At 56.0% G+C, this 26110-nt stretch overlaps 10 protein-coding genes across 10 annotated transcripts; 5 read left to right on the top strand and 5 right to left on the bottom strand.

The window, feature by feature from the left end:
• Positions 1-31: 31 nt before the first annotated feature.
• LAESUDRAFT_759655 (uncharacterized protein) lies at positions 32-1580 on the top strand (the record flags this gene model as incomplete). The annotated part of the gene is made up of 2 exons (XM_040912618.1): positions 32-49; positions 105-1580. 2 exons carry the CDS (start codon positions 32-34, stop codon positions 1578-1580), a joined length of 1494 nt encoding a protein of 497 aa, XP_040763865.1.
• A 329-nt stretch (positions 1581-1909) lies between these two features.
• On the top strand, positions 1910-4723 carry LAESUDRAFT_813041 (uncharacterized protein; the record flags this gene model as incomplete). Its single annotated transcript, XM_040914455.1, has 9 exons — positions 1910-2119; positions 2178-2509; positions 2564-2900; positions 2957-3109; positions 3156-3290; positions 3355-3487; positions 3551-3858; positions 3912-4209; positions 4263-4723. 9 exons carry the CDS (start codon positions 1910-1912, stop codon positions 4721-4723), a joined length of 2367 nt encoding a protein of 788 aa, XP_040763864.1.
• A 43-nt stretch (positions 4724-4766) lies between these two features.
• Positions 4767-9047, bottom strand: LAESUDRAFT_743576 (uncharacterized protein; the record flags this gene model as incomplete). The annotated part of the gene is made up of 22 exons (XM_040911264.1): positions 8703-9047; positions 8593-8651; positions 8290-8539; positions 8225-8242; positions 8104-8171; positions 7951-8048; positions 7842-7888; positions 7603-7784; positions 7218-7547; positions 7095-7157; positions 6424-7039; positions 6079-6366; positions 5972-6017; positions 5886-5911; positions 5808-5838; positions 5693-5752; positions 5514-5640; positions 5341-5460; positions 5220-5289; positions 4983-5169; positions 4855-4923; positions 4767-4805 (listed from the first exon to the last, which is right to left on the bottom strand). Exons 1-22 carry the CDS (start codon positions 8897-8899, stop codon positions 4767-4769), a joined length of 2991 nt encoding a protein of 996 aa, XP_040763863.1. The 5' UTR covers positions 8900-9047.
• A 351-nt stretch (positions 9048-9398) lies between these two features.
• On the bottom strand, positions 9399-10725 carry LAESUDRAFT_737136 (cobW-domain-containing protein; the record flags this gene model as incomplete). Its single annotated transcript, XM_040910762.1, has 6 exons — positions 9399-9959; positions 10020-10197; positions 10251-10287; positions 10351-10400; positions 10455-10518; positions 10566-10725. 6 exons carry the CDS (start codon positions 10723-10725, stop codon positions 9399-9401), a joined length of 1050 nt encoding a protein of 349 aa, XP_040763862.1.
• A 208-nt stretch (positions 10726-10933) lies between these two features.
• Positions 10934-12212, bottom strand: LAESUDRAFT_726343 (DUF572-domain-containing protein). The gene is made up of 6 exons (XM_040909014.1): positions 12183-12212; positions 12064-12129; positions 11915-11999; positions 11704-11851; positions 11553-11637; positions 10934-11498 (listed from the first exon to the last, which is right to left on the bottom strand). Exons 1-6 carry the CDS (start codon positions 12187-12189, stop codon positions 10939-10941), a joined length of 951 nt encoding a protein of 316 aa, XP_040763861.1. The 5' UTR covers positions 12190-12212; the 3' UTR covers positions 10934-10938.
• A 177-nt stretch (positions 12213-12389) lies between these two features.
• Positions 12390-13262, top strand: LAESUDRAFT_726342 (40S ribosomal protein S20). The gene is made up of 4 exons (XM_040909013.1): positions 12390-12543; positions 12610-12710; positions 12772-12870; positions 12928-13262. Exons 1-4 carry the CDS (start codon positions 12423-12425, stop codon positions 12979-12981), a joined length of 375 nt encoding a protein of 124 aa, XP_040763860.1. The 5' UTR covers positions 12390-12422; the 3' UTR covers positions 12982-13262.
• An 829-nt stretch (positions 13263-14091) lies between these two features.
• LAESUDRAFT_737134 (DnaJ-domain-containing protein) lies at positions 14092-16160 on the top strand (the record flags this gene model as incomplete). The annotated part of the gene is made up of 5 exons (XM_040910761.1): positions 14092-14116; positions 14164-14458; positions 15404-15639; positions 15709-15804; positions 15865-16160. 5 exons carry the CDS (start codon positions 14092-14094, stop codon positions 16158-16160), a joined length of 948 nt encoding a protein of 315 aa, XP_040763859.1.
• An 800-nt stretch (positions 16161-16960) lies between these two features.
• On the bottom strand, positions 16961-20135 carry LAESUDRAFT_737133 (uncharacterized protein; the record flags this gene model as incomplete). Its single annotated transcript, XM_040910760.1, has 5 exons — positions 16961-17760; positions 17813-18407; positions 18477-19124; positions 19177-19782; positions 19884-20135. The coding sequence occupies 5 exons, from the start codon at positions 20133-20135 to the stop codon at positions 16961-16963; spliced, it is 2901 nt and encodes a 966-aa protein (XP_040763858.1).
• A 249-nt stretch (positions 20136-20384) lies between these two features.
• On the top strand, positions 20385-22330 carry LAESUDRAFT_726340 (oxalate transporter). Its single transcript, XM_040909012.1, has 4 exons — positions 20385-20406; positions 20456-20966; positions 21025-21153; positions 21213-22330. The coding sequence occupies exons 2-4, from the start codon at positions 20632-20634 to the stop codon at positions 21997-21999; spliced, it is 1251 nt and encodes a 416-aa protein (XP_040763857.1). The 5' UTR covers positions 20385-20406; positions 20456-20631; the 3' UTR covers positions 22000-22330.
• Positions 22292-26107, bottom strand: LAESUDRAFT_198725 (DNase I-like protein). Its single transcript, XM_040901549.1, has 11 exons — positions 25805-26107; positions 25556-25734; positions 25379-25503; positions 25296-25324; positions 24720-25247; positions 24546-24668; positions 24439-24488; positions 24324-24381; positions 24171-24269; positions 23355-24108; positions 22292-23302 (listed from the first exon to the last, which is right to left on the bottom strand). Exons 1-11 carry the CDS (start codon positions 25854-25856, stop codon positions 22585-22587), a joined length of 2715 nt encoding a protein of 904 aa, XP_040763856.1. The 5' UTR covers positions 25857-26107; the 3' UTR covers positions 22292-22584.
• Between the last annotated feature and the right edge of the window lie 3 nt (positions 26108-26110).

Below are 26110 nucleotides of genomic sequence, written 5' to 3'. Positions count from 1 at the left end.
AACATCTGATTCGGCGGATAACCGCGGCGGTATGTCAACATTGCACCTTGTCCCTTGCATGTTAAATGACAGTTGCGTATTAGGTCGTGACGACAATTTGGCAGAAAAAGAGCGTAGAGCAAGGTCAATCGAAATACTTCATTACGCTGGAGAATTTGCGCAACATTCTCAACGTATTGAGGACTGCCGCCAAAGCATTGCCATATCAGCGATTCAATTTGCAGGCGTCTGGCCATAATGCTCCTCACCCACCTGTAGCTCATTCCGGTGCCTCGCAAAGCAGCCCTGGACAGCCAAGCGGAGCGCCCGCTGTCCAGCAACAGCAGGATGTTAAGTTTACACCCAAGCTACCGCAAGCCATTCCCAGTATACCTCAGACTCCTCAAATACCACCAGCACCACAGATCCACCGGACACCTCAGATACCTCCAGCACAACCTCATTCTCAGCCTGCAGTTGTAGCTCCGGTTCAGGCTGGGACGCAATCGCAGCTTCAAGGTCAGTCGCAGGTGCAAACGAGTCCGCGACCGCCGTCGGCGGCGAGGAAACCTCATCCCACGGTTCCTTCGCCTGCTGAGGCAGGACCGTCGACAGCCACGCCACCCGCGCATACTGCGACGCCAGCTGCCGTGAATCCTCCTACACCTTCCCATGTCGCAAGTTCGCCGCAAACGCCACGGTCACCAAGAGGCAAGACGGCGAAACCAAGAACGCCCGCTAAGCGTCGGTCTAACACGAAGACGGCAGTGACGCCTGCAGCTTCTGCGTTAACACCTGCTGCAGCTTCGACCCCTGCCGCCCCACCGACGCCCGCTACTGCTCCCACTCCCACAAATGCTGCTGTACCTATGCCTTCGCCTGCCATGGTCCCCGCGCAATCCCCTGCTGCAGATCTTGCAACTTCTTCAGGGGCTTCTGCTCCGGCTGGGATCAAGAGAGAGCGCGAGGAGGAGTTGTTAGCTGCAAGCGAGCTACCTCCTTCTGCGCCTTCCCCGAAGAAGGTGAAGACTGAGTGGGAAGGGCCGCCGAGCGAGGCGCTAATCAAAAAGCAAGCTGAGGTCGAGTCTATTCAGACAGACGAGGATGCAGCCAAGTTCTACGAGGGCATGGCGGAGCTGTTCAGGACAATGTCCTCGGAGCATGAGCAGGATATGACGACGCTATCGCAGACATTGGACGAGATTCTCAAAGGCTATCCTGGTGACACAGAATTATCCAACGGTGCAGGGCCATCGTCGCCGTCGCGTCTGCCGGAGCCTGATGAGTCGGAGTTCCTTGACTTCACATACTGTATGGAGGAGGATACGGGCTCGAAGGCGCCAACACCGGAACTTCAAGCATCGTCGACGAATCCGAGCCCGGGCTCGGGGTCTGACTCAGAGGGTGGACACGGCTCGTCGACTGGATTCGACCCGGCGCGAATCGCGAGCGATGACATAGAGGAGGTTCCGGACGTGCTACGGCTAGGGTTGTGGAAAGAAATAGACGGGGGTGAGTCGGCATATTACCAAGGATCGGATGCTTGGAAGTGGGATGGAATGATGCCATCCGAGCAAGGGTGGCCGATTTTTGATTCGTAGAGTGCGTGGACGATTTCTCATTGTTTATCTGGTAACTTGTAGGCGCGTTTGTACTGCTCTAGCATGCGGATCTCTTCCTGTGTCTCATTAATTGTCGTGCATCTGCTGTTGTGTCTTGATTATACGCTCTGTATTTCTACGATATCCTAGTCTACCTGCTATCGACTATTGCTCATCTAGATTGAGTGAGCTCGCTCGATTTTTTTCAGGAGCAGGTCATGATCGGACCAGCTTCGCTCAAGCTCGAACCGTGTTTGCTCCTTTTTTGCCCATCACCTCTCTTCTGAGCTGCCGTGAACCTGGAGCTTACGACTCCGCTGGTCTGAATCATGGATTTTAACACCATTACCGAGAATGCCTCAAGACTGGGGGCTCGTCTGCAGGAGACATTTTCGGAGCACACGAGAGACCTGAATCTTGCGAGGACATCCAGCTCAGCCTATCTAGACAATCCGGAGGAGAAGGTGAGGAACATAAAGAAACAGCTCGACTCGAATAGCGATAGGGAGAAATTGGATGCCATGAAGAGACTCATTGCAGTATGTCCAATCCGAGCTGCCCGTCTCCCGCTGCATTCAACGTGCCTTAATCGTATAGCTCATCTCCAAAGGACGCAATGTCTCAGAGTACTTTCCCTACGTCGTCAAGAATGTTGCGTCCCACAATCTGGAGGTGCGGAAGCTCGTGTACATATATCTCCTCCGTTACGCGGAGCAGGAGCCCGACCTCGCCCTCCTCTCCATAAACACGTTCCAGAAGGACCTCTCCGATACCAATCCCCTCATCCGTGCGATGGCACTCCGTGTTCTTTCGGGCATTCGTGTGCCTATGATTGGCAGTATTGTGGTACTGGCCATCAAGAAGTGCGCCGCCGACGTGAGCCCGTACGTCCGCAAGGCCGCTGCTCTTGCCATTCCGAAGTGTTATAGGTTTGTCGCTCACTTTGTTCAGTTGCACACATCATCAACTCTTTGGCGGCATAGTCTAGATTCTTCTCACCAGCCCGAACTCATCACTATCATATCCTCCTTGCTGCGAGACCACTCTCCACTCTCGATCGGCAGCGTTGCTGTCGCATTCACAGAGGTCTGTCCTACGCGTCTTGATCTACTGCACCAACACTATCGCCGGCTGTGCCGCACGCTCATCGATGCGGACGAATGGGGGCAAGTAGACTTGCTCAACCTTCTCATCCGATACGCGCGTACCATGCTTCCACGTCCCAGTATGAACCCTGACACTGGAGAGGAAGAAGTGGATGCTGACTTGAGATTGCTGATTAACTTGGCCGAGCCGCTGTTTCAGTCGCAGAATCCTGCTGTGAGTGCAATGGTGCAAAGTCTGCATCTCTGAGTTGCACGAACGATGACTCGCAGGTAGTCCTCGCCGTCGCGCGGGTTTTCTATTACTTAGCGCCCACCTCAGAAATACCGAAGATCGTTTCTCCTCTGCTTCGCCTTCTGCATGCCTCCCAAGAGATTGAACGCGTCGTGCTTGCGTACCTCGTGATAGCATCGTGGTCGATATGTGTACGTCACTTGTTCACCGTTGCATTTGAGGCTTATGCTCCTTTAGCAAACTCTTGCGCCGTTTTACTCCCGGCTGCTCGTACGTGCAGACGATGTGCCGCCAGTAAAAAAGGACAAGGCTCATCTATTACGAAACCTTATCAATACCGACAATTATCAAGCGCTGCTCCGCGAGTTCATTGTATGTCGCATGCCGCAGGGATCTGTGCAGATGCAGACGAAAAGGCTACTGATGGCTCCTATAGATATATGCAGACGATGCAGACGATGAACTAGTCGCTGATGCGATCCACGCCATCGGGTACTGCGCGCGTATCATACCAGATTCGACGCAACAGTGTCTCACGGCGCTCATGTCTTTCATCCAAAGCAAACATGGTTCGTTCCTTCTGGTGTTTCTTCACCCAGCGACCATTCAAAGCTGATTGCGATTTGTGCCAGACGTTGTTGTAACGAACGCAGTGCTCGTTCTGAAATCTCTAGTACAGATTCGCCTGCAGCAGGAGAGCAACGCGGCTTTTGGCATGTTTGGTAGTCCATCAACGTCACCGCTTTCTATTATCGCTCGTCTCGCCTGGAAGATTGATGAGATCCACCATCCGCAAGCTCGAGCGTGCGTGCTCTGGCTGGTGGGTCAGTACGCCGCCGCTGACCCGCAGCGGAACGGAATCGAAGAAACGCACATAGACGGTATAACGCCGTGGGCACCAGATGTTCTCCGCAAGACTGCGAAGTCGTTTGCGCAGGAGGTGTGTATCATGGGTTGGCATTGCGTTCAGCTGACACAGTATGCCTGTGACAGACCCCCACCGTGAAGTTGCAGATTCTGACCCTCGTTGCGAAGCTGCTCGTACTGTCCCCTACCGATCGCACTCTTGATTTGCTCAGTCGCTATGTGTTCTCTCTGGCACGCTACGACTTGAACTTTGATGTACGTGACCGTGCTCGCATGCTCAGCTCGCTTCTCTCGGGTGTGAATGCCGCTGTGGCACATGATGGAGAGTCGTACGAGGATCCAGGAGGCGTCACACTTCGGCGAGAGCAGGTTCGTATGGTGTTGTTCGAAGGCAAGCTCGGCTTATCAGAAGATATTAGACATGGTATGCATCTGCACTGTGGCCTGCATTTCGGATGATGACATGTGTCAGCGTAGATGAGGAGCGGCTACCGTTTGGCACTCTGGGAGGCATCACTGGCAAGGAATCCATGGAAAGCCGCCTCCCTGACTGGCTCGAAGAGGGCACAGAGCCTTCTCTACGCGACTCCGAGGATGACGTGCCACCCATGCCTGCAGTCACACAAATATCCTCGCAGGGAGTAGGGCCGCGCTCCATCACTGCCAGAACCTCACCCGTGGTCCTGACTCCTACTGACGGGACCCCTCCTTCTGGTTCCTTCGGCCGCCAGGATGGGGCCAAGGGAACTTATACGGATCTGGATCAGTTTTATGCAGATATCAATGAAGAAAAGGAAGACGAGGAAGAGGAAGACGAGGAAAGCGAGAGCGAGGAGAGCGAGGAAGAGAAGAGCGAGGATGATGAGGAGTCTGGTAGCGATGATAACGTCGACGAGAACAACGGGGAAGACAATGACGATGGCCGAATACATAGATAGTTCAACAATATGGTGTGTCCTGATATAGTACTATTAGTTTCGATTACAACGCAACACCCTCCGGAAGCTTGTAGTACAGAGGCTGCGTGGATGTCGTCAGAGAGCGCTGCTGAAACGGAAGACCTACGCACCGTATCAAAGACATGGTAGAAGTGTCCTCTTACGCCCCCGGTCTCGTGATAGTATTCCATAGGGAACCACTGCCGTCACATACTGTTTTAGCAACCATGTACAGGCCAAGCCAAAGCACACGACATACGTGGTCTGGCGGGAGCTCTTCCTTCCATGTCCGGAGGTATCGAGAATCATGGTCATCTACGATTGCACCAGACTCTGGTCGCGGTACGACGAACTGTCCGATTTGCATTTCCGTGTCTGTGATAGTGCTCCTCGACACGCGAGCGTACGCGGTGCGGTAGAGGCCGCGGTAGAATATGTATTCGCACCTGCTCCCGGCGTCATTCAGCTGAAGTAGGGAGCATGACAAGGTTCATACCATCTATCCCAATCTGTCTCGTCGATGTCGTGCACACGGCCGTCAGTTACCATGATCTCATAGGGCGCAGCTTTGGAAAACATCAGCATCACAGAGCACAGTACAAACGGCAGATACATACGCCTTTGTGCCAGTGGCTGCGTGACTACATATCCGAGATACAAAACAGGATCCGGATATGACTTCGACATGATGCGAGCCAACTCTATAGCTTGAAGCTCGCGATCCAGCGGTGTTTCCTCTGAGATGAGACAATCAGGACAGCCAATCACCACGAAAGCCATCATGAATGACCTTGTCCGTTATGCGCCACGACCACCGTCACCGGTGTGCCGTACATGTCCAGCACAGCCTCTATAGCGGGAGCAAGCTCGCCATCGGGAGATGGGAGCAGATGATGAGTCGAGTTGATGATCGGGAACTGCGATACGTGGGGTCAAGACATGGACGAACGATTAAAGTATCGCACCCACTTTGGAAAGGAGGACCGCTCCCCATGTGTGCTTGTTCGGGCCAGGACCGATATCGACATACTGCTTTTGGGTGAGGAGCCTGCATTTAACATCGGAAGAACATCGCGAAACTCACGAAGCCGAGCTCCTCCACCATGACCCGCGTTCTGTGTCTGGTCAGCCATCGAAAGTCTGTAAGCATGAAACCACCCACAAGTCTCGGTTGCCAAACACTGTCCGCTATCACATCGTGCAGAATATCTCCTCAGTACGTATCCCCAGGATGAATGGCGCACTCACGTGTAGGTCCGTTTCCAGCAGCCCGACGACGTCCAACTCCATATCCCTACCGCCGATCAGCATCAGCATCAGCCTCCGCCGTCCCGACCACACTCGCACACACGCACCTGATCAAGTCTCTCATGCGCCGCTGGCTGTCCCTCCCCTCATTATCGATGCCGAAGTGCACCGTCCATATCCCCGCACGGACGAGGCGCGAGCCGGGACGATGCGGCTGAACAACGGCCATTGGCCACCTGTACATCGTCACGAGCAGCGAGAGCATGCAAAGAAGAGAGAGCGCAGCGAAGCTGGCGGAGCGCACAGGTCTTGTCACGCTGACACGCGAAGCGGACACCTTGCCGCGCGACCAGTCGAATGCCAGAGCTATCCCGGCCATCTGTGCGAGCAGTACACTAGAACAGAATAAGATCAGCGCGGATCGGCCACGAAACGACGGCACCGACACTCACAGGTCCGTCCGCTCCCGGAAGTACACCCCACCAGGCACGAACGCATACGCCACCGTGAAAACGCTTGCAAAATAGAACACGATCACTACGAACCACGCGACAAAGTACGTCTTCGCGACATGGCCCGTGCGCGCCGTGCGCTGCAGCACCCCGGGGGTGATCGACATGAGGAACACCGCGAAGCCCAGCCCGCCCGCGTACCCCGGCCAGTCGGATAGCGCGTACAGCGCGTATGCGCTGGCGCAGCCGCACGCGAACCAGAGTGGGTTGGAGAGCGAGGGGAGGAGGAGGGGGAGGCAGAGCCCGAGGGCCTGCGCGACGTGCGTTAGGGAGCCATGTAGGTGCGGGACGGGGCCTTTGATTGGGTAGCCGGTCCAGGACCAGGCGATGAGCGTGCTGGGGTCCGCGATCAGGCAGTGGAGGGTGAAGATGAGCGTGCCGAGGGAGATGGCGTTGCGTAGCCAGGACCCGGTAGACTCGTGCGTGCTTTGGACGGCCGGCGTTTTCGCCTTTGGAGGGGTGCTTGCTCGAATGGCGTAGTTGCAGATGGCGAGGACGGCGAGGAGGAGGCCGGTCTTGTTGTATCCGCCAGATTGCTCGTTGACGATGGGCCACACTGTATATAACTTGGGTAATGCATCGTCGTCTCGGTTAACGTACTATAAACCTACCTGGATTGTTGGAGTGGTTCGCATGTTTTGCAATAGACGACAGCAGGAACCCTAAGCCCATCACTACACAAGCAACTCGTATGACACCAAACGCGACGAAGAATCAGAATCACGCGAACTCACGCATGCTATGATAGCCCACGCCCTTATCTGTCGTGTCAGTCCAATCGACCGCAGCGCCCACATTCACCACCATAGTGGCGAACGCCACGGCAAATAGCCGATGCAGCGGGCTCTCCAGCTTGTACGCGCCCAAGCCCACCAGCGACAGGACGTGCAGCGCGGTGCGCCCGGCGCGCGTGCGACACCATCGTTGGAAGGGCCGCACGCCGAGCAGCACGGGAGAAAGGACGGAGAGGAGAGACAGTTCGTGTCCCGCGATAGCGAGCTCCCAAACGGAGAAGTAGAAGAATGTCGGCGTGAGCGAGGTGAATATCGACCAGTAGATGAAGGCTGGTGGGTGCAGTGTGTCACGATCAATGCACGATCATTGAAGCAACGGACATACACAGGTATAGATCGCTCAGGAAGTTCGCGGAGGATCTCAGTTGGTCTAGGGACGAGCCAGCGGGAGAAACAACCGCAGCCTCAGAGCTATCTGCTCTGGTGATCACTTGGGTTACTTTCTCGACTTCGGAGGAGACGGAGGTCACGCGGGCGGCTAAGGCGTCTGCTGTTTGGGCGGGCACGCTATACAGGACGAAGGTCATCAAAATTCATCATGCGAGCCGATGGACCTGTATGTACATATCATTTGGCTCTGGGCTTCTATCGAGGGATACGCCCATCGCGATCTGGAGCGCGGTGGTTGATGAGGGTGGCTTCGATTGTTGGCGCAAATCATCGTCGTGCGTACCTGCAGATTGGCCGCTTTGACCTCGAGCTCAACGGCCGAGTCGAACATCACATCGAAGAAAATCAGTCCCCACTCGAAGAAGCTGTATTTTGTGTATGCTGTTGGTCGTCGGATGAGATATGGATAGTTCAGGAAGGGAATCGTGAGACGGACCTCCTGGAATGCGGTGAACCTTGTGCTGGATGAAAAAGTAAATCATAGGGATCATTGCTACAAAGAACCTAAACGGAAAGTGAATCATTGTAATCGAGTTCTTGGGCGCTCATTCACGCACGCTGTGGCCATCTGGCGTCTTCTCGGCAATGAGTGCAGAACATGAATCTGAAGAACGCAACTCACCTCCTGCGCAGAGCGTGCGTATATTGCGCGGGAGTATTCGCAATTGACCCGAACATCCATGGTAGGTTGAGAACAATATATCCAATCATCAGGACATCATGTGCATCGTGGTCATCTGTGGAGGTGATATACACCCAACCGCCGCAGGAAAGCGTTCTGATCACGCCAGCGACCATAACGAGCCCCGGGAGCCAGGAATTTGAATTTCGATGGAGGTAGTACTGCATGAGAACCAGCGCGAGTCGCGGTCCTGCAAAGGATTTCTAGTCGAACGATTCCGCGAGACGCCATCGTATGACATACCAGAATTCAGAGCGATCAGAATCTGGAAGACGTTCCGCTCCGGATACCAGTCGCCAATACTGGTAGTGATTAATTCCGATGAAACCAATCGGCAAGAAGCACCCGCTCACGTTGCAGACACTGAGGGGAACCACTCTTCAGGGTATCCGGCAATGCCATTCTTCACTATTTTCTTGTAATGCAGAGCACAGCCTATGAACAGAGCACCGAGAAAAGCCGCGTACGCGAGTATGGTGTGGGCTCGTGCTATGTAGAAAGCATCGAGCAACACCCGAGCAGGTCTCCCGGCTTCGGGGCGAGAAGACATGATGTCCCAGTCTCAGGAGAAGTGTTAACAGAAAGTCGAGCACAGCGCCGAGCACGGTGAGCACAGAATATCTAGAGCGACAGACAGCCGTGCAAATGGTAGACACCGCGAGTCGGCGAAGGGCGCCGTGGGTAGTCTTGGGCCACGGACAAGGCCGTGAGCGCGTCGCGCGTCTCAATCACCCGCTGCTACGCGTTCTGACGCCCGTCGCGCGCCTCCTCATTCTCACAAAACAAAACATCAATTCTACTGAAACTCGTATAACCAACGTGTCATGTAATTCGGAAGAATTGCTATTAAAGTAGGTAACGGTGCTAAGGTCTCGAAGCTTACTGCAGTGGCCAATGTGAGCAATGGCGCGCAAAGATCCTGGGCCCCGTGGTGAACTCTTCATTCACGCAAAGCACGACCCCAACTTTACTTGTGACTCAAACGAAAGCATTGAATATTGAACATGAGGCGTCATAATCTCTACTCTGTCTCGCTACCTCGCCCACGCTCAACCCACCCGCGCCCCAAGCCTCTCTGCAAACCTCCGCGCAGCCCGCCTCACTTCCCCGCGCTCACCCATGACCGTCACCAGCAGTCCATCGCCATCCTTCAGCCCGCCCGCGCCCGTCTCGAGTACGTCGTACCGCCCAAACGCCCAATTTAGTATCCGCGGTCCCTTCGAGAGCCGCACGAACCCCTTCACCCGCCATACCGTCTCCTTCGACAGGCTCCCAAGTGCTTCCTCTAACCGTGCCTCGTCGATCGGCTCTGGCGCGGGGTGCACCTCGTCGTGATCGCTCGTGCACCCGCAGTCCGCACCATGCGTGTGCGTGTGTAGATTGCCCGAGCCAGCGTACACAGTGATCGTTTCGACCTCCTCATGATGCGGCACCTCCGCGCTCTCCGCGTCTGTGCTTCCGAGGAACAGCTTCGAGTCCAGCCCGAAGATCAGCCCAGGGTCGACGCCCTCTCGGCCCTTGCACCGCACCTTCGGCGTCAGGTCGTTCAGCGTGTTCAGATGATCGACGAGGATGTCCAGCGCGCGCTCTGAGACGTGCTCCGATTTGTTCTGCGGGAGATAGATGTCCGTGAGTGCGAATGCGGGTAATGACAAGAGAAGGGGGCGCACGATGAGGATGACGTCCGTGTAGCTCGCTTGCATCCGCGCGGTGGGCGATGAGTCCTCGTACCCTACAAAGTTCTCCGCGTCGATGACGGTCACGATCGCGTCCAGCTTCAGCTCCCCGCCCGTCTCGCGTTCGAGCTCGCGAATCTGGAAAGCGAGCGTCGCGGGGAAGGCTGAGCCCCTACATTATCTACTCAGTGAACGAGAGACTGTGAAGGGAGACAGACTACTGACGAGCACTCGATGATGATCCTGTCCGGGCGGTACTTCTCTGCGCAAATACACATGCAAGTCAGCATGAAAGATGTAAGGAATACGAGAGGCTGGCACGCACCCAGGATCTCCAGCAACGCCGTCTTCATCTGCCCGACCAGAACGCAGCACCTTGCAGCCTATCAGCCTGCATCGACTCGCGCCTGAGCGTCCTCGCGCACTGACATGCATCCGTTCAGAATCTCGCTCACCGCCGCCAAGCTCGACTGCTTCGCCAGCTGGCTGTCCACTGCATAGCTATCAGCACCATCTCAAAGGCAGCGTCAATGCACGCACCCTCAACGTCGCCAAACTCATTCTTGAGCAGGACGACGCGGTAGTCCGGGGGCAGCTGCGGTAATAGCGAGAGGATGATCGACGTCTTGCCCGCGCCGAGGAAGCCAGTGAAGACAGTAATCGGGGTGGGAGTGTGCGAGGATGCGGGTGGGATGGTCATCGTGAAACACTGTCTACAGCGGAGGGGAGACAGTGAACATGGATGCGGGAGAAAGCATTGACTCGGAGCCCTGATCAAGATCGACTTGATGCTGCCGGGCGCTCAATCAATCATTCATCATGGCTCTACTAATATATCAGCGATACTGCTACACCAGTGACTGAGGGTATCTAGATATTTATGCGTACAAATACAAGTCCACCAACCACCCGCCTACCGTCTGAATGACAAGCCCTTCTGCAGGCCCCCATCCGAAGGCCTTGACCGACTCGAGCCCGCTACTGCAGTCGCCCGCCTCGCCGTATTCTCCAATATCCTCGCCCTGAGCTCAGACACAGCCCCGCCCGTCGCCACACCTCCCATCGACCTCGCTTTGCTCCGCGGCAAGATCCCCGCGGCTCCCACGCCCTCGACCCTCCTCCTCTTCACTCCCACGCCCTCTCCCATCCTCCGCTCCCGCTCCTCCCTCCACCTCTCCTTCGCCTCACGCCTGCTCTCCTCGCTCTCCCGCTCGAGCCTCAGCTCCCCAGGCAGCCCAAACCGCGCCTTCACGTCCTCCTCCTCCGCGCGCGCCTCCGCCTCCACCTTCTTCTCCTCGCGGAACCGCTTGCGCACGATGCGCGAGAGGGAGTAAGGGTCCGAGTTGCGCCTGTCAGAGAAGGATTGGAGCGCGGTGAGCCGTGGGAGGGCGACCTGGGTGAGGTGCGCCTCGGCGGCGGTTGTCTTCTCGAGCGTAGCGAGCGGGTCGGGGGGCGGTTGGTTAGGGTCCGTGTCTGAGGCGGTGATCAGAATGGGGACATGGAGTGTTCATGAACGTTTGTACTTACCGTGCACGGCGAACCCGCCGTTCTCCGCCGGATCCCACTCTTCGTCCTTCTGTCGCGCGCCCTCCGTCACGACATACCTCGTGTTCTAGCATCAATCCGCCCAGGCATCCGATCAACCACCAAGACGATAAAGAAGAGGTTAGCCTCGCACCTTCGGATCCGTCTGGATCTCAAACCACGCGTCGCACAGGTGGCACTTGCACCGGAATGCGTAGATCGGCGTCGAGTAGTAACTTCCGATCTTGCGTTTCTCCGCATTGTAGCGCACGCCCATTCCGATGTGGTTGTTGCATGTTCCACTGATGTCGGAGTTCAAGGTTGAGTTCGAGAATGAGCACGGAGAGGAAGGTATATGGACGCACCACCAGATATTGAATGGGAGCTCGAAGCGCACGATGAGGATGCCCTGGCCAATCTTGCGTGCACGATCACCGAGTGCATGTTTGCCTAAGAAGCGGTGTATAGTGTACAGTCAGCATAGACCAGAGGGGGGATGGACTAGCATGCGCACCTCGGTAAGCGTTAAGGCTGCCGTGTTTTTCCCCATCATAGTCGGGTGGGTAATACTTGTTAAAGCCTATGTAGAGTAGATTGTGAGAGCTGAAAAGGCGTGATATCGTGTAAACATACCTTGCATAAGTGGTACGTGTGGTGAGAGAGAGCACAGCTGACAAGCGCCCAATGCCTGATCAATCCATCACTCCGAGTCGGCATTTGCCGAGCCTCAGAACTCTTTTCGGTGAACTCTATTTTCTCTCCATCCACAATCCACGCCTTCAGGTACGTGCGCGTCGCCCTACCGCCTCCCGCCTCCCATACTGATCACGCTTGCACTAGTCACCTTCTGACTCTCCGCTCATAAAGACAAGGATGAGTTACGTCGCTAAAGGCGAGAAAGAATACGATGCGACGGGCGCGCCCCTCCCCGGAGCCAAAATCCACAAGATCCGCATCACGCTCACGAGCAGCAACGTCAAGAACCTCGAGAAGTGTGCGTAGCATAGCCTCGCCAACGCGTACGGTGCTGTACGATGCTGACAAGTTCATATACGGGTAGTTTCGAAAGAGCTGATTGATCGTGCGAAGGACAAGCAGCTCCGTGTCAAGGGCCCCGTACGCCTCCCGACCAAGGTGCTCAAAATCACCACCCGCAAGACGGTACGTGCCTGTCGTCTCATCTGCCCTTAGTGCCGATGCTCACCCATCTCTGCCATGCCAGCCTTGCGGTGAGGGTTCGAAGACCTGGGACCGCTATGAGCTCAAGATCCACAAGCGCCTCATCGACCTGCACTCGTCGAGCGAGATCGTGAAGCAGATCGTGCGTTACAGTCATTTCTGTTTGATTGTTGCTTGTGGCTGATATGTTCGATGGTAGACGAGCATCAGTCTGGAGCCTGGTGTCGAGGTCGAGGTTACCATCTCTGCTTGAGTGTATGACGTTCTTCGCGTACAGCTATATGTTCACGACACGTTCGAAATGTGGGCTTGCGTGCAGTGCTCGCCAGCAGGGGTATCGGACGTGAGCATCCGTGCACTCAGTTGCCGGGAATCGTGACGCGTTCATCCACCTCGTTCGGGTGGCCTGTGTTTAGTCGATGACCATACTCACTTTTCGTTGCTGGGCCGCGGACAACTGCGCATGAGACCGTCACTTCGCAATAAGTTGACGGCATTTGATTGAACAATGCATAAAACGCTGCGACTTTGCCGATGCATTCAGCATACTCGATAGAAGCAACACGGGATATGCGATGCGTATATGTAGTACGATGAACTCAGACTAAGTAAGCGCCCTGCGTGGTACAGGTATGAGGTACAGCTGTCACCACGAAAGCAGCAAGGACCATGGCTGCATGAGATGTATCTTCCAGGATGCTACGCTGGCTCGTGCATCACAGTAGTCCTGACCGTCCTGTACGCTCGTCACTCGGTGATGTTCTCACCATTTGATCGAAGGATGACGCCTATATGTTGGCAAGTGTCTCAACGATACCATACACTTTCACGCGATCCCACGATTTCGTGTTGGTCTTGAGTGCTGTGGTCGAAAGGTGCAGCTCTAGGCTCGACGCGGAGCTTCTTGCGCTTTATCAGTCTATTGCAGCCCATCCAGACTTTATTCTACCATTGAAATATACTGTCCGGATAGGCTCATACTCAAATTCTAGTCGGTGCGTGTCTTGCTGAATGATTCTCTGACAGCTGGATGGGCGACTCGGGGCTTGGCATTCCCAGCTACGCTTGCGGAAGTCGGGTGGCGAGCTGGAGCTGAACGCGAGCGCCACTGTCGTCAGCGTAAACGTAGAAAGCGCGTGGATGACGCTAATGCAAGTGAGCAGGCCGTGTCAACCCTGTCGGAGAAGCGGGGAAGAGTGGATGGAATTTGTAGGGAGATATCGGAGTCGAGCAGATCACGCCGGCGGTAGAGGACGTCGATCGAACTCGATGTGATGATCGATGCCCTAGACTGTTGACGGAAAATCACATGCACGCACATGGAAATGCATTGCAACCGTGCATGATCGCCATCCACTCTCCAATGCTCTCCTACGTCCTCGGCTCAGGTGAGCCCCGCCCCCCCCCCCACCACCCCCCCCCGACCCCCCCCCAGCGACGTCCTATTTCCACTTCCCCATCGAGGACGAGCCCGACGACGGCGATGCCCTCCGCCACATCGCATGGGACCCCTCCCTCCGATCTGCAGATCACACCGATTCGGACGACACTGACGCCCCGCCGACACCTTCATCGTCCACCGCGCCGCGCACCCAAAACAGGACAGTCATACAGGATATTTTGGAGCAGGATGACCTGTACCGGATCCTTGGCCTGCAGCGGACGTCGCGTATAGATAAGCTCGCTCTTCGCCGCGCATATCTCTCTCGGAGCAGGGTATGCCATCCAGAGTGAGTACTACTTCTTGTGCATTGTCTGCGGGATGGATGTATGCGTGTGTTTGAACGCGTGGAGTGGGCCGTAATGCCCGTTGGAGACTTCTCGGGCTTCCATGCGTTCGTTCATGTGCGGGGATTCGATCGTGACACCGTCCCATCGAATCCCGAGACTCGTGACGGCATGTCGCAGGACGAACGCGTGACGCAGCCACCAGCGCGCTTTGTCCTGCGACCACTACTTCTGTGTATTGTCTGCGTGATGGATGTATGCGTGTGTTTGAACGCGTGGAGGCCATAATGCCCGTCGGATACTTCTCGGGCTTCCATGCGTTCGTTCATATGCGGGGATTCGATCGTGACACCGTCCCATCGAATCCCAAGACTCGTGGACGGCGTGTCGCAGGACGAACGCGTGACGCAGCCACCAGCGCGCTTTGTCCTGCGACCACCACCTCCCAACTCGTCTCCGCGACACCACGCATCGTCTTCTTCCCACCCACCCAGACCCACCCTCTCCTTAGCATCTTGCTTCGCTTGTTTTGCTCTGTGTTTTCGTCACGCAGTGCGTGCCGGGCGGGTGTTCCTCGCGCTCTCCCTTGGCACACCCCAGGCACCCGGATTCCGCTCGGAGTTCGGGCCCAGGATGCTCCACGTTTGGCCTACCCCACCACGGCACTGCCTTGAAGAGGCATAGAGCAGCTCACTGCTCCGACATTTGATTTGCCATCGAAGTGCAGACGGCCATGGCACGAGTTCAGAGTCTCGATCGCGCTGTAGCGGTGAATTGTTCTAGAAAAATAGCCTGCGCGGACGTGGCGGAAGCGCACTTCAATGGCTTACGAGTAGCGTATTTACGGTGCTCTGCGAGTGCTTCATCGCGACCCGCACTCATCTACGATGCACGACATACCTTCAAAAAATACTTCCCTCCTTAACATTCGCTAACCTCCACCCCAGCAAATTCCACAACAACCCCTTCGCCACCCGTGCCTTCCAAAAAGTCTCCGTCGCCTACGACGTCCTCTCCCAACCCGCCTCCAAACGCGCCTACGACCGCGCCTCCTCCTCCGCCTCCTACGACATGTTCGCCGCGCGCCCGCGCCCGCCCCCCGAGGACACCTTCCGCGGCGTCGTCATCAGCGTCTTCAACGAGCTCCTCGAGGGCGACCTCGACGTCGTGCGCACATTGCTCAGTGAGCTCCTCCGTTGTGATGATTATGAGAGAGAGTGTGGGTGCTGATGGTGCGTACGTGTATGTGCAGGCGCGGTGAACGACATGAACCCATCCTTGCGCCTCGGCGAAGACGGCATCAACTCTGTCCTCCTCACCCTCCAATCCATCCGCGAACGTGCGCTCAGTAAGCCCCCCTCCCCCACCCCATCATCCCTATTCTCAACTGACCCTCCTTCCCGCGCAGCCTGCCGCACGTGTCTCCTCGCGCTGCACGACGAGCTCATGCACCTCCTCGAGGTCCAGCGCACCCTCCGCGCGCTCTCCTACTTCGACCTCCGCCGCCGCTCCTGCCTCGCCCTCCGCCTCGCCCGCCTCACCGTCGCCCTTCCCATCGTCGTCGACCACGCCGTCATGCGCGAGCGTGGCGCCGACACCGACACCGACGACGGGCAGCGCACCGCCCTCCTCAACGCGCGCATATATGGCCTCCTCCGCGGGCTCGTCGTCGTTCTCGAGCGGATGGAGCGCATACTCAGGTGACGCCTGCCCCCCGCCCCTCCCTATATATTCCTTGCATGTATCTCTAGAACACCCTGCTCCTTGTATATGTGTCGTCCACATCCAGCCTACCTTAGATACCTCCCCTGTTGCATTGTCTCTGTACGCGCGCCGCTACATAGAACCGTCTGTATTTCACGCCCGCACGTGCGGCGTGCATTGTACATAATACATACACTGCGCATACCGCTTGAATATGCAATTACAACAACGACAAGGCGATAAACGAACTCGACCTGGATGCGTACTAATACTACTATACACAAAATAGCGTCGTCGACAACAAATGCACGCCCCCCCTCCTCCCCGGCCCCTCCTCACATATATATTCCTCGCATGTATCTCTAGAACCCCCTGCTCTTGTATATGTGCCGCCCACACCCTACCTTAGATACCTCCCCTGTTGCGTTGTCTCTGTACGTGCACCTCTACATAGAACCGTCTGTATTTCATGCCCGCACGTGCGGCGTGCGTTGTACATAATACATACACTGCGCATACCACTTGGATATGCAAGAAAAACGACAAGGCGACAAGGCGACGAACGAACCCGACCCGGACGCGTACTCATACTACTATACACAAAATAGCGTCGTCGAAGCAAACTTTCACATCATCTTGATCGTATTGATGAGTAGGGAGTGATGACCTACTGCGAACTACCCACACCCACATTCATCCCTGCTGCTGAGGCTGAACAGTGAACTGCTGCGCTACTGGTCTCTGGACATGCTGCAGCACGAACCACCATCAGCCCTGACGACCAGCAGTCCAACAGCGAATTACCTACTCACCCACATCTGCATCGCCCCGTTCGTAATCGACGTATCCTTCTCCTCCAGCATGTACGACTCATGCGACGGCTGGTACCCAAACGTCCCTATCGGCTGCGACGCCGCAGCAGCCGCCAACAAATTGTTAAAGTCCTGCCCGCCGTTCCCGCTCGTCGACGCGGCGGCGGCGGCGGCGGCAGCAGCAGCAGCAGCGCCCGTCGCGACGTTCTGGTTTTCCGGATAGAAGGGATAGAACAACCCCGCAGGCACCTCCGCGAGCTTCTTATCCACCGGCGTGCGAGGCGTGCACCCCATGTTCGCACGACCCGGGCTGCCCTTGCTCATGTTCCCGCTCGGCGGCTGCCCACTGAACGGCGACGCCGGCGCGCCCCCGTACTGCGCAGGCCCGATCGACGGGCTCGCCGGTGGCGCGCCCGCCTGCACGACGCCCTTCGGCGACAGGATCTTCTCGTCCCACACGTACTCCGGGATCAGCACCGGCGCGGTCGTCGGCGCGACCTGGTGCAGGTTCACGTTCAGCACCTTCTCGGCGAGCGCCGCGATCAACGGGTGTCCGCCGTTCAAGTCCTTGCGCTCCCATCGCCAGCGGAAGCTCGGAAGCATGTCGAGCGCCATCCACACGTCCTCGAGCGCAACCTGATGCGGGATCGGGTGGCAGTGCGACATATGCCCGTATAGGATGACCATCGCGGCGATGTGGAGCGGGATGGGTGATACGAAGAACGCGATGTCCGGGAAACAAATAAGCTGGTTATGCACGATGATGATGTTGTGCGACGTGATGATAGCTGCGACAATCCATAAAATTACTATGCGACGAATCATAAGCAATTGACTCACCATCTGTCAAAGCTTGCAGACGCGGATTGTAGTCAAGCTCGCTCGAGCTGAACAGCGCTCGCAAGAGGAGGATTCTTGTAATCCCAATCTTCAACAACGTCAGTCCCTGATCCTCCGTGATGTCCTGGACTAGCTTCGTCCTACGCTCGAGCGGCCACATCTGCGTCCCGCCAAAGAACCACTGGTAATTCTCCGGCAGCTGCTGCCTGAACGACGCCATGCTCTTGATTATCCGCGTCGCATGGCGCATGATCGCATCCGCGCTCTGCCGCGTCGGCGCATACAGCGAGTTGATGATGTCCGCCTGAATCTCTGCGATCGGCGCCGACAGCACAAAGTGCTCCGACACGTCTGTCGACTTGGTCCGCGACGGCTGCGGCGTGTTCGAGTCGGACGGCGCAATAGCGAGCGGGCGGCCTAGTAGAATTGATGTACCACGGTCGTGCAGAAGCACGATCGCCCACAGCCGGATGCGCAACTGACACTCCTCCTCGGAGAAGGTATTCCCCTGCGACGTTGGGTCGTGATGAAGGCCCAGCTCAATGGCGATTCGCACAAGACTGCCCACGAGGCGCCATAAGGTCCGTCCTTGACGCTAGCGATAACAAAGCCCGTACCTAAGTTAGACTGCACCTCGATGAGACGCCCGCTGAAGTGCACTAACCTCGGTGTACAAATACCAATGCAGCACTATGAGCGCCTGCAGGCTTGACAGGCTGACACGAAGATCTGGCTTGACAAAGAGCGCGCGCTCGAAGAACTCCTCGTGTTCCGGCCAGTCAGCAGGCATGAGCCTCCGCGGCGACGACGGACTTGCAGCAACCTGCCCGCCCTCCTTCTCCATGCTGCTCGCGCGGTGATTGAGCTCGCTCAGAGTGCCAAGCGCGAGAACAAGGTACACGCTGCAAATGTAGCCTGCATCATGGAGCAATTGCCGCCCGTCATACAGCGCGTTCAGCGTCTGCTCAAACTCGGAGCGCACAAACACCGGCCGGTGGAAGTTGAGCCGAGTGAAGTACACGTCCAGGATCTTCTGCACCATGTTGCGGTCCTTCGGCAGCCAGACGTGGATGGTGTCGGCGGCAGGAGGGGCACCATTGGTAACGGGCGGGGGAGGAGCAGTGACGCTGTTGCGACGTACTTGAACGGAAACCCACTTGGTCGGATCTCGAGGTGTAGAGGGCTCTACTGGGTCGCGATCTCGTCCTGAAGTCAAACCACTTGAGCCTACCGCGAGATCCTCCTTGTCTGGTGCTGGCAGCTTCAAGCCAGCGACAATTTCCACATCGACGCCAAAAGTCTTGGCCAGTGCCTAGGGAAGTCTATCAGTCCGCGAAGCTGATGAGGAAAGCGAGGCTGCATACACGGGTATCAGACAAGTCATGAGAAAGGGGGTCCTGGCCCTTAATGTCATGAGCCGAAGGTGGTCGCTGCATACCTGGGTGCGGCTGCAGAGGATACTGGAACGGAGGATACGGGTGCGGGTTGTAAGCCGGATGAGGAGGACCCTGCATGGGCATGTGGGGAGGAGGAGGGCCGTAGGGCGCTCCTGGAGGAGGATAAGGCATCATATGACCCGGATAGGGCATCATTGGCTGGCCGTGAGGGGGTCCATAGGGCGCGTACGCCCTTGGGGGGGAACCGCCGGGGGGCGGTTGGGGCACTTCTGTGCGCAGAGGAAAAGGACGGGAGCTCGGACCAGGAGGAGGATTCTGTGCAAATTGGAAAGTCTGTGAAAGGGCCTGATCTGAAGCATCGACCTCAATGCCCTCGCGGGCACAGATCTCGTCAAGATTGTCAAGAGTAAAGCCAGGATAATGCCGTTTGAGAAGCGCATCACACTGAAGAAGCTGCCGCTCGATGCGTTCGGTATGTCCGCGAGGGGTAAGGGTCTGGCGATGTCTGTCCTCCTGCTGGCAGACGGTGCCGGCGGTCACGCACGCTGTGCATCGCGGATGTTTGGAGTCGCACTACAGAGCGAGGGCAAGGAGAGAGTTAGTTAGAGAATATAGCGGGCGCGGGCGGAGGCGAGGACGGGAATTTGCCGTCGGTGTCGCCCGGCGGGACTTGCCTTAATTTTCTTGCTCCTGCAGCGTGCGCATGCTTCGTGTGAACGCCGCAGACGACGTGGCTCTGCTGGATGCGGCGCCTCATCGCCGTCCGCCTTTCTTCGTTTGCGCGACGTCGGCGGCGGCGCTTGCTGTGGTGGCAGAGGAGGGCCCTGCGAAACTTGCTGTTGCTGAGAAGGGTCTATCTGGAGCGCAGTCTGGAGAGATGATTGGGCGAGGTTGAGGTCGGGATGCGGTGGGAGGAGGTGGGTCATCGTTCAGAACGTCGTGGTGAACGCAAGAGGCGACGGCGACAGGCGTTGGACGATGTCGACGATGATTATCAAACCCTCCTCTTCAATGCAAGCGCGCCTCCAGCCAATCACAGCGCTTTCTCCGTCTTGCTCTCACACTTATCACGTAGCTCATCTAATACTGCAGCTTTACGATAGTTACTATATTTGACTCGTACACTGCAAGATTCAGATGCGCTCGCGCCCTGAGCGACGAGCGCGAGGCTTGCAATTGGAGGCTGCAATCGCAGTGGTGAGCCTCCCCTACACGCCAAAAAGGGTCTATTTCTCACGGCCCAAAGGCGACAATCCGCTCGAGCATTGTGCGCTGCAACAATGTTCTCCGTCAATATTGCTTGTTCGTCCACCCATCGAACAATCGTCAACTGGGTCTTGACGCGGGATGCAATGCACAAGGAGTGGTGTGACCGAACGAGTCCGGTGGCCCGAATAGGATGATGTTCCCACGGGGAGCAGTATGGCCGGTCTCAGCCTCGCTCGGAGATGCTCCCACCAAGTCCCATCTTCGCCTCTGCAGTTGCCCGCCATGCGCACATCATCCAGAGACAGTCTTAGACACGACAACAGATCATCCTACTCGCTAGCTACTGTCCATGATATGCCCTCGCCCACCGCCCGTACGTCGCTCCTTGCTCCCGACTCCGACGAGCCGTCTTATGGCACCACTCCTCCCGCCCCGCCCTCCAACCGCCGCATCCTCCTCTATGCCACTCTCAAGATGGCCGCGGTCTTCATATTGAGCACAGCCTTTCTCGGAGGGACGCTCTGGTTTGCCCTTCCAACACTAGACGAGTGAGCATCGCTACTTTCGTTGCTTCGGGCTCGATTTGAATGTCTCACCGTCCATCAGGGAGGATCGCCCCGACCTTCGTGTCCCAAAGTCCTTTGCGCAACTGCAGGCGCTCAATACTCTCCTTAAGAAATACCGTGATATTTATCCCTACCGCATCATCATCTGCTATGTGAACACCTACCTCTTGTGAGCGGAGCCCCTCTCTACGCGCGCTCGGCCCGCGCACTGACCTCAGTCCCATGCAGCCTGCAAGCCTTCTCACTACCGGGGTCTATGTACCTCTCTATCCTCGGCGGCGCCATGTGGGGCGTTCCGCGCGCACTTTTGCTCGCATGCACTTGCGTAGCCTCCGGCGCGACACTATGCTATCTCATCAGCGCCGCGTTCGGGCCTGCGCTGCTCACGATGCCCAAATGGAAAGCGCGTGCAGATATATGGGCAGAGAAGATCAGCGCGCAGAAGGACAACCTCATTTCATACCTCATCGTCCTACGCATCGCGCCGCTCCCACCGCACTGGGTCGTGAACGTCCTGTGTCCACACCTCGGCATCGGCATCATTCCTTTCTGGATCAGCACCTGGCTCGGTATTCTTGGTGTGACTGTCATTCACACCACTATCGGCGGCAGCCTCGATGACATGACATCCGCGGCCGACTTCCATCTCATCTCTTGGAAGAATTTCTTCATGCTCACGGCAGTCGTTATTGGTGTCATGATCCCCGTTGGCCTGCGATACTACTTTAAGAGCGAGCTCGCAACCGTCGTTGATGTCGAGGCAGACGCGGAAAGTATCGCGGCGCGCTACACTGATGATGCGAGCGACCTCCTACTTGAGGAGGGCCCGCAGGTGGAGCCGAGCAAAGGCAAGGACGTACGGTTAATCATGCTCTCTGACGACGAGGAGGATTACTCCGACGGCGAATCGGACGAGGACATTATTCTGGAGGCAGGGCCGGCGCTTGTCGTCAAGGCAGGAGACAAACCCGTAGACGACTCCCGACGGGACTGGCGCCAAGAAGACCTCCTATGATTCACTCGTGCAAGTCAGTGAGAATGAATGGACACAAACGCTTGCACAGAATCACCCGAAGCGATGAGTAGACCTGTAGGCCATGTATCATGCAAGTGTTGATTACTTTTGACTCTCGTTCAGTCGCTGCTGCCGCTTTCAGTTTCTCTACTTGTGTGGAATCGTCTTTCTTCGTGTAGATTTGCGGGCTAGTGCTCACTCGTCATATCAGTATCTTACTCGTTTGTAGCGTATTAGCGCTTGCTACAGCTGTACAATACGTAATGTGTGCTCTAAGTACCTCCGGCGCGTGTAGTCCTCGGTGATCTGAGACCGGCAACGACTGTAGGCGGTCCGTGGTGAAACAAATTAACACTACCCAGCAACAACCGGCACGAATCGTGCACTAGTAATTTACAGCTAATTAGTGGTGGATGGATGCGTGAAGTAGAGAACAATGAGAAATGCCTGAGATCCGTATATGCGTATTCTATCGTGTAGTTGGAGAGTATTGATGAACGACTAAGTAGAAGACAGAGACGGAAATTACGATGAAAGCTCTCGATGCAAGGACCGAGGATGGGCGGTCAGGGACGGCGAGGAAATCTAGATGTATATTGCGTATGATCCGATGACGGGGCGATGGTCACTTCGGCCTCTGAGCCGCCTCATCTCCAGGTCGTTCAACGAGCGGTATTCGAGGCAAACTACGTCGCCCGGCTTGTGATGGACTGCCCGATGGGGCTCATGAGTCCACTGACTATCTGTCGAGCCCTGGCGGTGGAAGAAAGGGAGGAAATCGCGCAGGCGAGAGGAAAAGGGGATGGGCGAGACTACTGGTGGAGAGACGGGCGATTCTATAGGAGATGCAATGAACTGGTCAGGAAGCCTGTAACCACTCGCAATCGGGGGCAGTGTCTTTGATTGAATGAGGGGAACCGACGTTGACGCGCGGCGATGGCCATCACCGTCTTCGCTCGTTCGGCCTCCGGAGGTCTCTGTAGATGTCATGGACGTCCGGACGAGTCTAACTTTGGGTAGGGCCTCGACTGATCGTGGTCGTGACGTCCGGCGCAACGGCAACTCATTGGGGACAGCACTAAGGATCTGGCCGTCTGTCGCTGTGGGGCTGCGAAGCGTGTTGGCCGTCGTCGCAGAAAAAGGAAGTATAGCCGATAGTGTCGAGGAGCTGGATTCTTTCCGACTCCGAACAGGACTGATAGAGTGCCAAAAACTAGTCATTCGGCTGCGAGCTGTCTGCAAAGGCGTTTCCTCTGGTTCCGGCTCTTCGTGGATTGTCGATTTCCACAATATGCGGTCGCACCTGCAATATTATCTCCGTCAGTGACATATCATCGCGGACAAGGTAGTCATACCAGCTGGGAACCCGCTTCTTATGAGATGAATCATAGACAGCATTCTCGGATCCAGCGTCATCCGCGCTTCTACGACCTACAAGCTCTGGAGTGCTCATGTTCATGCGAAGGGTAGCCTTGTGTGCCTCGACGTCTGATCGCCTGGGTGTCGCTGGCAGATCACCATGGGCTCGACCATGGTGATGATCTATGTTCTGAATTGTCGCTACAGAGCGCCGCTTCGAGGAATGGGAATGCTTCCGCGGGATGCGATGTGATGACTGCGTATGCGAGGCGGACAGCAGAGCAAGACATTTCTCCTTTAGACGATGGGCCGCGTTCGCTGTCCAGAGCTTATGCTTCGCATCGGTCACGGCAACCTTAGCTGCCCAAGACGAGTGCGAGTCACCCGACCTGCGTCCCGGCAATACGCTTTGCGTGCTATGTTGCGAGCGGACAGATGCGCGGGTCGACGACAGCGCGGAGTATGAGTCTCCATCGTGTTCATGAGTGCCCTCCCCTGCGGATGCACCGGCGCCGGTACTATATCCCGCATCCGCTTCATGATCTCGTGGCAAATGATCGTCGTGATGATAAAGGCTGCTCTTGGAGTGAGTTCGAGAACTCTTGGCCGAATGTGTACGCTTCGAACGTCGCGCGACATCGTATTTGAATGTAGGCGGGAATGCAATGGGCGCTTCCTTAAACCCCACGAACGCCAGTCCTTCCGCCATCGTCTGACGGAGCTGATCGAAGGCTAGCGCCTTGTCGTATTCTAAAGTAAGTGGCCACAATCGACAGTCAGCGCATGGAACGAAATGTATGGTTCACACGCGCCTTTACGTGACAGCAGCCAGTCAGCATGCAGGCGAGTTACGTCCAGGCGGAAGTTAAGATCACCAAAGATGAAAGTGTGGTCAAACCTGTCAGTTATATCTTCATACGAGACATCAGTCAAGCAGGCATACACATGAATGTTAAATGGCAGACCTTCTGCCATTATACGTTCATCGTCGGGCGAGAGATAATCGTCTACAGAGAGCTCGGCCTAAGATGTCAGCACGTAAGTAAATTTTCTATACCATTTAAATTCTCTCAGACGTACTTTGATCTTCGCGAGATCTGCTATACGGTGATCATTCCTGCCCTCATGAGCTAGTACAAAGATTAGAGGCCACACGTTTCTTTCTTAGAAAACGAGGAGGCACGTACCCGCGAGATGAGCATTGACGAACAGAAGTGTTGTGCCAGCAACATTTATACTAATGGCAACGGCGCCCTTGTTACCGACACGGCCGCCAATGAGGCCAGCTGTCACCACGGATTTCGATGTTCCTAATAGCGTGTGCGCTTAGAAAAGCAGAAAGACGAGCTTGTCGGTCTCACCTTTCACGAGAGGACGAACGTCATGGTGGATATATATGGCAAGATATAGTCCCATCATTCGCTCCTTCGTGAGCAACTCATACGGTCCTGCATTGCGACGTGCCTCGATGATGTCCATCCCAATAGACCCCGTGTCTGAACCACGGGCTATGTGTTCTGGAAGATCAATGTCCATGTCCGGCAAGGAGCTGATGCTGCGAGTGGGCACTGCTCTATTGCAATACCACTCATCGAGCATTGATGACCAAGGTTGCGCGCGATGTATTGTATGGTGGTGTGAGTGTGACTTTCGCCTGAGCTTTGCTGGATCCTGAGATACGAGAACATCATCGGCGCGGTTTGCCTTGTCAGAACTTGATGGGTCTTCAGAGTGCATGCTTCCTTGTGCGTGCTCTCTGGCGTTTGCATGAATTTGATGCATATCATCAACTTCAGTATGGGGTGGGTGTTTGGATCCGTCTTTGTCGTTGCGCTTTTCTCGCTCCTTGTCTTTGAGCTTGAAACCAGCGCCGAGGGCCATGGGCATACCTGTAAAGACTGAATCATGACATCGTCGGAATGGGTCGCTTGGCTAACCTGATGCACTCGGACATTCTTGTCCTGCACTACAGCACAGATTAGCAGCGAGCTTTGATACAGAACACGCGCATTTGCCTGACATTATCACAATGTGGTACGGATGCTTGGCATCGGCTGGGAAGACGGGTATTCCAGAAGGGTCCGCAAGAATTTCTACCGCTGGGACATACGGAGGCACTGTTCCGAGCAGTTCACTCAGATCCCCCTTGAACAGGGGGTGTTAGTGGCTCTGAGAGCATGCACTGAATGATGCATACCTTGGGTAGTGAATCGTGCATGTTCCACGTTAAAATCCTAACTTTTAGGAAAAGTCCCTCGCTAGCCTCTGCAGCGGATGGGAATGCCGAAGGCGGTGACGAAGCAGACTGGATAACGGAAGGCTCCGCATTCATGGCCGGGAAGAGGGCGTGCAAGCGCATGGAGATGTTGCTCTGCCCTACGTGGTACAGAATTGACTGCGGTCAGTTGCTCGAAATATGAGGCATCACTGGCTTTATAGAATGTACCAGATCGGGCTGGATGTGCTGCAGGGCTGCTAATTGTCGCACCGGGAGGCATGTCGTCCTAGGATGCCGAATGCTAATGTAATTGTACTTGCTTCGGCGTAAATTGTCCGATTGAGAAAGTCTTCACTGGTGGAGCCTTTGCTGAAGAAAATAAGAAAAAATATAATGAGAAATGGGCTCGACGACTGAAGCAGTTAATGGAGAGAAGCAGAAGGTAGACCATTGCCAGGTTGCGTTGCGAGATCTGGATCTGATGGCCTGATGGCCGGGGATCACATGATGCGACGCGCTTTGCCTGGTTCGACT

The sequence above is a fragment of the Laetiporus sulphureus genome, assembly GCF_001632365.1.
Source record: "Laetiporus sulphureus 93-53 unplaced genomic scaffold LAESUscaffold_22, whole genome shotgun sequence".
Classification (NCBI taxonomy): Eukaryota; Fungi; Basidiomycota; class Agaricomycetes; order Polyporales; family Laetiporaceae; genus Laetiporus; species Laetiporus sulphureus.
This window is presented reverse-complemented; position numbering and strand designations above follow the sequence as displayed.